General features: G+C 39.0%; 1 protein-coding gene across 1 annotated transcript in view; it reads right to left on the bottom strand.

Moving 5' to 3' along the window:
* LOC106527772 (plexin-A2) overlaps positions 1 to 9,719 on the bottom strand; it is a gene marked incomplete at its 5' end in the record, with an annotated part of 281,724 nt that overhangs the window by 254,607 nt on the left and 17,398 nt on the right. The window contains 1 exon segment of the mRNA XM_014022759.1: positions 6,326 to 6,508. Coding sequence (XP_013878213.1) covers positions 6,326 to 6,508 — 183 coding nt within the window.

Raw genomic sequence — 9,719 nt, 5'->3', positions numbered from 1 at the left:
GAACAAAAGTAAGAGAAATTTAGGATAAAAATATGAACATGTTCTTGCATGAGGCCCAATGATCCAACAATGAAGTGAAGACAAGAAACTGCCTAAATACAGAGGGAGGAGTGAAGTGACAGCCCCTGAACTGGAGACTGATTGCAAATTACTGACAGGTGAGGCTGACAAGGACGACAAGAAAACTAATAGAGGAAGTTGACTGAGGGCAAATGAGAAATGATGCAAAGCTATGAAACAAAGGAATGAAGATTTAAACTGATATGAAACAAAACAGAAATTCACAAGGAGAAATAAATATGCTTGTGAACTACTGAACTAAACAAAGACTATGACAGTATGTTTAGATTGAATTGTTGATATCACTTTTTTATTTTTGGGGGGATTCAGCTTTGGGTTTCCTCAATCAGTCCATATATACGTAGAGAAAACATGAATTAAAAGTTGGTATGTTAGTTTATTAACGTGTTTAAAAAAATGACACCATTTCTTGTGTGAGTCAGACAAAATAGAGATTTTTATTGAGATCACACAGACAAAGACGATATTCCAGGCTATCTACAGGGTTATAATAATTTAATTTTAAGTCCCAGCGCACCCTTAATGCTATCACGCAAGCATTTGTGAATTGAGAAAACCAACAGGCTAAAATCAAGTAAAACTAGGCTTAAAAAGGAAAGATTTGCAGGCAGTTAAATCAAATTTTATACTTAATATAAATGTCTGCATACATCGAAGATGAGCAAAAATTTAATGAGGACCAAAGTTGTGCTCAGACTAAAATCTCTTAACTCTCAAACACATTGTGTTTGACACAATACAGTATGTCCACCACTATTACAGTAGAAGAGTGTGTACGTATGACCCCGATTTACACTAGATGTGACTCCGCTCTGCTGCGCTGTGCAGGTCACAGCCCTTCATTTGTACCCCAATTTATACAGCGTCCATTTCCGCTCAGCTCCGCTATGGTGCGACGCACAGAGGAGGGAAGGTGTGCAGGAAGGAGATCGCACAATAAATCCAGTGATAAATGTGGAAGTCGGAGTAAAAAAAAATTAATTCTGTGGAAGACAAACTCCAAACACTGCTGGAAACATAGACGTAAAAGCTTTTGATATCTATGGTTGGAACTGTATCGCTGTTGTCTTTTTGAAACTTCTGATTTCAAAATAAAATCCATGTGTATCGTGTGTGTACACATATGCGTCATGCTACATTTTGCCATCTGCTTCCCAAACAGAACGATACATTCTGACAKTGTTTGTGTAGAAATAAATCCATATATTGATTAATATAGCTTAGATTTCAACAAAATTATTCTGCCTTATGGTGTCTTATTTTGAAAATACGGAAGTTGTTCTAAGTAAGTAAGTAAGTAAGTAAGTAAGTAAGTAAAATTTATTTATATAGCACCTTTCACAGACACAAACATCACAAAGTGCTTAACGGAGAACAAAATAACTAAAAACAATAAAACAGATCACAAAAAATATAAAAAACAACAATTAAAACAGTAAAAAACACTTAACTAAAAGCCTGTCTGAATAAAAATGTCTTAAGATGTTTCTTAAAAGAGTCAGTAGAATCTGAACAGCAAAGGGACAGAGGGAGAGCGTTCCAGAGCCTCGGGACCGCCACTTGAAAAGCTTTATCTCCATGAGTTTTATGATGGGTTCGAGGTACCACCAGCAGCATTTGATTTGAAGACCTTAAAGTCTAGTTCTAGTTCCTTTTCCTGTTGGTGCGATCTCATATCTGTAGATTGACTCTGGAGCAGCTCCGGCGTCAAAAAGAAGGATTGGATCTCATTTTAGTGGATCGCCGTCCGCTCACTGCCACCCTGCGCTGCCGTGCGGAGTCAGTGTAAACACTCTCATTGCTCTCATCTCATTAGAAGATGATTGGCTGCGTATTTGCTTTGAAGTTCGGCGCGGAGATGCATCCAGTGTAAATTAGGGGTAATTCATCTGCAATAAAATTTTGATTGCAAGCATGATAATTCAAACCCCTTAGACTTATGGGTCCATCCAGAAGCCTAAGGGGTCCATGGGTTTCATGGGCTAAGTCTAATATTCACAAAACAAAGTGAAGTACAAAAAAAAATTCAAGTGATCCTCAATTGGTAAAATTTAAAAAAAAAATTCTATCTCCACTTCTACACAATGAGGCAAAGCATGTCCCCACTTCAGCAAAGGTAAAAGAAAAGGACACAACTATAATAAGAAACACTTCAAAAATGTGGAAACCCAAACTGGCCTTTTTTAAAGCCAAAAAAGAACTTTGGTGAAAGTGGCACAGCTTCAAAAAGCAAGCAATAGAACAACAGGTAGAATAATATTTTCATTTTGTGTGTGGCAAAAGTGTCTAAGAAACATGGGCTTTTTCTGAAAACCCAACACTCAAGTGCATTTCAAACTTACAATGTCATTGCAAAAAAAAAAAAAAAAAAAAAAAACCCTAAGAATAAAATACTCAAACACAAGCTGAGTGGCAAAGTATACTCATACCTTTATACAGAGGGAAACTAAACAACCTCTTTATGAACACATGGCACAACACAGAAGTGCCGGCTTGACAGATTAGGACTCAGCTGTCTCCCCTAAGGATAGAGGACACTCTTCTGAGGACAATATGTCCATTCTAGCCAGAAGACAGATGGTTTGACAGAGGAGAACCAAATATATAATCAGGAACAAACTCTGAACAGAAAAAAATGACCACGTATATCATATATCTATCACATACAATGGAGATTTTAGTCTCCCTCTCAGGCAGCCTAACAACCATTTACACTATGAAACATGTGACTATAGAGACTATGAYGAATGACCCACAGTACAGATGGGTCAGTGATGCAAGGGTTGAAGGGTGACCTCAAAAACATCCGTTTATGAGACCTCAGAACTGAAGAAGCCTTTTGAATAAAAAGTGAAACCTCTACAAGAACAAAGAAAGGAAGTTGAGTCACTTTCTATGTAGGTTTTAAAATAACCAAGATCTAAATGAAGACCTATGCTGACGTATAGCTAGGAATAAAAGCTATAAAAACCTGACCTCCTGAATGTCTCATTGAAACTTTTTTTTCCTTAGGTGAACGTATACTCTCCTCTATCATTAACCATTTCTTTCAAAAAAAAAAATCCCTATTCAGTTTCTGCAAACACCTCTACACACAGACATGTAATAAAGAACTGCAGTACCCCTTACAAGAAATAATTTGAAGTTGGGTCTAAGAATATGCTCACAAAACAAAGAGCTGTGCAGTGGATATAATGTCCCCCAGTTGAATGTAATCACTTCCTGCCCTCTTCATGTGACCCCAGAATATGAATGCTGTATTACTGAGTGCAGCTCACCAATGGAATATTATTGTTTCCAGCAGTCTATTCGATTGTTCATGCATTCTCCTTACCTTGCTTACTCCCCCCACCCTCTTAACCCCACTTCCTCAATCAATCCCCCACAAAAGCCTGCCACCGCCAGCGATATCCGTCAACACCATTCCTTATGCTTCACCATGCACCAGCAAAGCCCGGGAAACAGCACAATATACAGGGGCTGGTCTGCAGGGAGAGTGAGAGGGAGGTGGGAGAGGAGGAGGGGAGGAGGATTGAATGGGGAAGCAATAAATGGAAAGATGGGAAGGGGCAACTTTGGGATGGGAGCCAATCCAATTACAAGCAGCGGTGCAATCCTGGTTTCTCTGGCGGCACTAAATCCACATTTCAGTGGTCTCTGTCTCCTTCCCTCCCCCAATACCTTCCTCCTTCTTTTATCTCTGCATGTTCATGTTCCTCTGTTTTCCTTTTTTTATTCCTCCTGCTAAAAATCATGGCTCATACAACCATGCATCTTTTCCCAACACTCCTCCCTCCCTTTCCCCCAGCTGTCTTCCTTTCTTGGCTGTCTTGGCTGCGTGAAAGAAGGTGTAGGACGGTGTCACCAGCAAAGCATCAAAGCCTGCCATCCTAGCTGTGTCATGCTCAGATCAGCAGGAAGCCTGCAGCAACCCACTTCATCTGAGTATCATGCCTGTGTATAGGAGCTGCAGCTAGGGCTCACCAGGTCACCCTCAGCCCTCCCTTTGGAGGCTTGAGGAAGGAAAGGCTAATTTTGAACTCTTAGTGTGAAAAAGAGCACTTGAGAGACACAAGAGTTAAGGATGAAGCAGTTATAGTGAGCAGAATAATATTCTTCTAAACTCCAATCTTTTGCAATAGTATTTATTGTTGATCATCTATTAATAATGAGTTATTTCTTTATTTATCTATAGCACACACGTCAATCTAAAGGGTGACTCCCGTCTGACCCACCGAGGGGTGAAAGTGAGTTTGACACCCCTGATCTACAGACTGCTACAGTAGGTAGCTTACTTGTGGTCATTCTCTCTTGCAYTTTAAATGAACCATCAGAGCTGGTTGATTCAGGAGCTTTTCATGCAAATAATGGACATCTTGTCCAACATCATACCTTCATGCAAACTAGAGCACCATAGTTGCGATGGATTTTCTAGTCAAATCATCCCAAACAAATAGGGTTCCAATGTCCTTGTTTCAACAGCACTCCTCTACTAAAATAACCCTGGTTTGAACCAGGTGCACGTGGAACGGTGGTTTACGCTGTTGCCTTTCAGCAAGAAAACCGCAGGTTCAAACTCAGCTGTGATATTTATGTGAGGTGTTTGCATGTTCTCCTCATGCACAGGTGTGTTCTCCTACAGATCAAAAACATGCATGTTAGGTTGACTGGGAGCTCTAAAGTGTCACTAGATGTGATAGGTTGTCTGTTTTGTTTGACTCCATGAAGCCCTGTAATGGACTGGTAACCCGTCCAGCAGTGGTGGACCATATTTAGGCCAGCCTTCTCTGCTGGAGTAATAGTATTTTGTTTTTTATTGCATCTGTGCCTCTGCAGATGCTATTATCACCACATCTCCACAGCCAGCAGGTCCGCTCCAACACCCCACCCCCAGTCTGTATATAGATACCAGTTCCAAAGCAAAGCTGAATGGAAATAGCAGGTAAAAAAACATGGATGGGTAGTTTAAATAAGTCAAATACAATCAGACTTCTAAAGAGTCATTGTCAATGTCTCAAGTGTATTTTACATTGACATCACTCTCCAATAAATTAATGTATATTTTTATTGCTATTACTGCAGTTTGGTTTTATCTATTTAAGTATCTAAAACCACCAAATTTCTTATTTATGTAGGTTACCTCACAGGCCAAAAGATGACGAATAACTAAGGTAAARATGGAACTTACCGAAAAACATGTTTTAACTGACACTATCCTCTGAATCCGTCTGTTTGTGGTGCTCAGTCTGCTCCATCAGTCTAGCAATGAACACTGTGCAGTATTTTGTCAAGGTGTTCTTCTCATGTCCTGGTTAAGTTCCCCTGTTTAATGTTACTATGGTTACAGTCATGGCCCTAGGAAAAGCAAGTGTGCTGTTTTTTTAATTTTTGGTGMGTACATACTGTATGAAAATTCTCCAAGACGGGAAAGAAAATAGGGGAGAGGAAAGAGGAYGACAGCCTGCAGCCAGAGACAACATTGTAGAAGGAAGCAAGGAGCTGAAACAACATAAAAAACTATTTTTTTCTGTCTCGTTGAATTTCAGCTCAAACGTGGGCTACAATGTTATGTCTATTTCTTTCTGCCAATCATCACAGCATAATTTGTGAATTTATTAAAACTGAAGACAAAACTAACCTGGACAAACAGAGTCAAACCCTATTTGTGCTGAACTGTAGAGCTTAAAATACTAAAGAACTTGCCACATGTAACAAGATGAGTAATTTTATAAAGCTGCTGTGTGTGATTGTGTGGTAATCTTACTTCTGACTGACAACCAGGTTTCTCATCCTTGAGGTGAAAACACAGCACTAACTTCCTCTACTTTTTAATCCTGTCAGTGTTATCTCATCTAGCAATCTTTTTCCCATGGAGGGGGTATAAAATTTGACATAACTAGCAGACCACAGATCTTAAACCTTCTGCCACTTCAGTATTCTCTCACACTGATCGTTAGAGGACTGAGTTATCCGTCAGGCCTTTCCTTTTTCTCTCTCACATACAGAAAGGTGTCCAAATAAAGTAATAGGCCACCAAAGATTATTCAACACTGCAACACCAAAGTTCGTTTCACAATAAACGCCATTGCCAGTGCCATTGCCACTGCTTCTCCTAGACAGGTTTTAACACTTAGGTGTTCATGTTCTCCTTCACTCTTATGCATATCCACAATGGATAACGTGACATTTTGTCCATCACAGTGATTACGTAAATCCGTTACAAGAAACGAGGAGTTTTTCTTACCTTCTTCAGACGTCCACTCTTGGTGCCCACGAAAGCCACACAGTAGCCATTGTAAACATAGGAAGTCACAGAGGTTAGGCGGTCCCGAGTCTCTGTGTAGAGAGTATGGCCAGTCACCAGCTCAGAACCGCCAAGAGGCTGATTGATGTCTAAACCGCAGAACGAGTCATCAATAGGTACTGGCTGTGGACAGAAAACACCAGAAATTAGAATACCACCTGGAAATACATGACAGGAGAAAAACAGAAAAGAAAAGAAGAAAAGAAAATGAAAGAAAACTGGAATAAATGTCTTGCAGCTAAAACGAAACAAAATAAAATACGGTGAGTCTTTTTTACATGGAAACCAGTAGCAGGAAAGGGATCAAAATATGTCTGAGCTGCATACTTGGACTCACTGTGGCGACTCCTGTAAAGTGAATAGCTGAAAAAAAGTAGTAGTTAAAAACCCATAGAGAACAGAAACTGAAATACAAAGTTTTATGGAGAAAGGCAAGTCTTTAAGGAGTTTGAATTAAACTAAAGCAAATTAGTGATGTGGTAAATTTGTAAAAAAAGTGTCAGTCTGAGATTGTAATAAAAAAGGTGAGTCTAAAGTGAAAAAGAACTCATGCAAATGTTTCTCATTAATAAGCTCAAATAAAAAAATATGTTTATTCTCCCCTTGATTGAGCTCCACCTTGCTCCCAATGTAGCTCATTAGCCTGACCTATCATCGCTCCTCTATAGGAAGACATTACTGTGCATGACACTTATGTGATAACCATAGTACAGCTATAAAACACACGTTATTGAAAGGATTGTAATAATCTGTTATTATCTATTATTATCAGACGGATTTACTTAGTTGAGCACAAATTTTCTCTTTAAAACTGAAAGTTTTATTTTAACTTGTCATACATCTTTGGTAAAACACTGTAGATGCATAATGTGTGGTTGCTTCTACCAAYTAAAATTTAGAACATTTTTCACACAACGTCTAGTTTTTTGACTGAAGCTTAGTCTGCATTTCTGTCTTTCTGTCAGAAAGTGACAAACAGGGCTGTATTACTAGTGATCCTAATTAGTCAACAAAAACAACTTAACCACCAATCTCTGATTATAAAAAACAGGCCCTAAATTACTCTTAGGTATAGAAGAAAATTGATGAAAATTTGTGCTTGAGCTGCAATGCTCTTAAAAATGTATTTAGAATTTTTGTTTGTTATTTTGCTTCTTAAAACAAAAAAGACAATCACCTCCTCTGCTTTCCCTTAATGTTTTAAGCAGATAGAGATTGATTAAGCTAATTCAAAGAAAATCAAAATGTGAAAAAGCAGAAAGGTAGGTACTGTATCTGGTGTTGAATCAGGTCAGCTGTCACTTTTTGAAAGTCAGTGTCCTCAATGTGCCATGTGGAGTAAARACAACCAGCCAAGCCTCCTCCACTTCAATACCCCCAACCAGACCATTCACACCATCTAAATATTTATATCTGTGTTTTAACACCAGCTCATTTGTTCTATTTTGTCACTATATCTATCTCTCATCTTCATCTTCTCTGTCTGTGTCTTTGTTTCTGTCAGAGAGGAAACTAATATACAGAAGTGACATTTCCCATTGGGAGGCTGATCAACCTCTGTTAAAGCTTTCTACCCATACTTTCAAGTACAATAATGTATTTATTATGATGACTGACTGCGGTCCAGTAAAATAGCATCCTAAACGGGACATTTCAGTTTGGCTTAAAATACGGACATTTCCGGCTAATAAAGGACTGTTGGCAAGCCTATCTCAGCTTAGAAGGCATTGGATGTCTGTCTAATCCACTCAGATTAAGCCTTCAGTGCATGGTGCTAACGTTTATTCACAATGCTAACATTTATGTTTGATCTACTGAAAAAACACAGTTTTGCAATTGCAGTGTTTCCATTAAGTAAGAAACGCTATTAAAGTCACGCGTGTATATGTTGTTCTCGCAATAAGTCATTACAAACATGGCGGCAGCAGATGTAAACACATAGCATATTGCTACCATGACACTAGCGCTCATCATCAGCCATCAGAGGAGACATCAGCGTCTTATCGAGGCTTTTGAGCAAACAAGCCCCTCATACTTGGGACGAGCTATGTATGCGGAGTTTTTGGGAAATTGTAGTCAGTGATTTTACTACTTTCTTTTACTACTTCAGTGATTTTACTACTACTTCTACTTTCTGTTGTCTTCTTCTTCGTCGTCTTTTTCRCCAGTAGAAACCTGCGGTTGTTGATCCCGTGACTCCCGTGATGCGAAAAAAGTGTTTCAGTTTTGCGAAAAACACCAATTTTGATACAGCCGAAAAACCACCTTCTCCTAGCGTAAAAACATTTTGTCGAAAAAAGGAAGTTTTTTCGAAATTGATGTGTTTCCATTGAGCAAATTTATTTTCGAAATTCTAATTTCTGCATTTTCATGGTCAGTGAAAACACAGCTAGTCAGAACTATGCTGGACTCCTGAGAAGGTGGGCCAGCGTAGTTGGCTTTACCGTTTTTGTCACTACCTCACTTGAAGGTTCGGATGTGTGACAGACGTGGGTGTTTCTGTCCCCAACTCCACTTCAATCTATTCAGGGCTTTAGAGAATTGATACAGTTTTGGGAAATGAAATATTGCAATATTTCAGAGTATCAACATTTTCTTACACCCCTAATCGTTACCATTTCCAGATTTTAGATTAATAATTTTTAGTCCTTTCATGCAGTCATGCAGCCATTCCACATATTGTCTGATGGTGTTCACACCATTTGGTTCTGATTGTACCTCCCCATAGGCTTGAAGTGGCTGAGTTTTCTGTTTCATGATCTTGCAGCTGTATAGATGTATTTTTGCTTTATTTTCCAGCCAAAGAGAGGGCAACTGCATTACTTATGTAGCTGAGCTGTGATCATGCTATATATAGAATGCAACTTTTTTAATCAATCCTTATTGAACATCAAGTGCAGTCTTATTAATTTCATCTAAAGATGACATTGATTTATGCTGTTCTCTTTTTGAGATAGTTGAATAAAATGAGATGTAAAATATTTTTCCAATGGTGCCAATAGATCTTCCAACAGCAGTTAATTAGCAGATAGTAAAAGCAAACCAAGAGGATAGTGTTACTCACTCAGAGTACGACAGATACAAAAGAATGCCCAATCTGGTTCTCCTAGATGGAATTGACAAAAACTTCTATAACTCTCCAGATGGCAGAAGGCTGGATGGATGGGTGATAAATCTTTGATTGGCTGTTGCGTATGAATTGCCTGGCTCAGCCTCAGCTCCATTCCATGCTCTGTGGAATCTGTTCAGTTTTTTTGTGTGTGTGTGTGTGTGTGTGTGTGTGTGTGTGTGTGTGTGTGTGTGTGTGTGTGTGTGTGTGTGTGTGTGTGTGTGT

Source organism: Austrofundulus limnaeus, unplaced genomic scaffold (assembly GCF_001266775.1).
Source record: "Austrofundulus limnaeus strain Quisiro unplaced genomic scaffold, Austrofundulus_limnaeus-1.0 Scaffold342, whole genome shotgun sequence".
Taxonomy (NCBI): Eukaryota; Metazoa; Chordata; class Actinopteri; order Cyprinodontiformes; family Rivulidae; genus Austrofundulus; species Austrofundulus limnaeus.
Note: the sequence above shows the minus strand (reverse complement) of the source record. Positions and strands in the feature narration are given on the sequence as shown.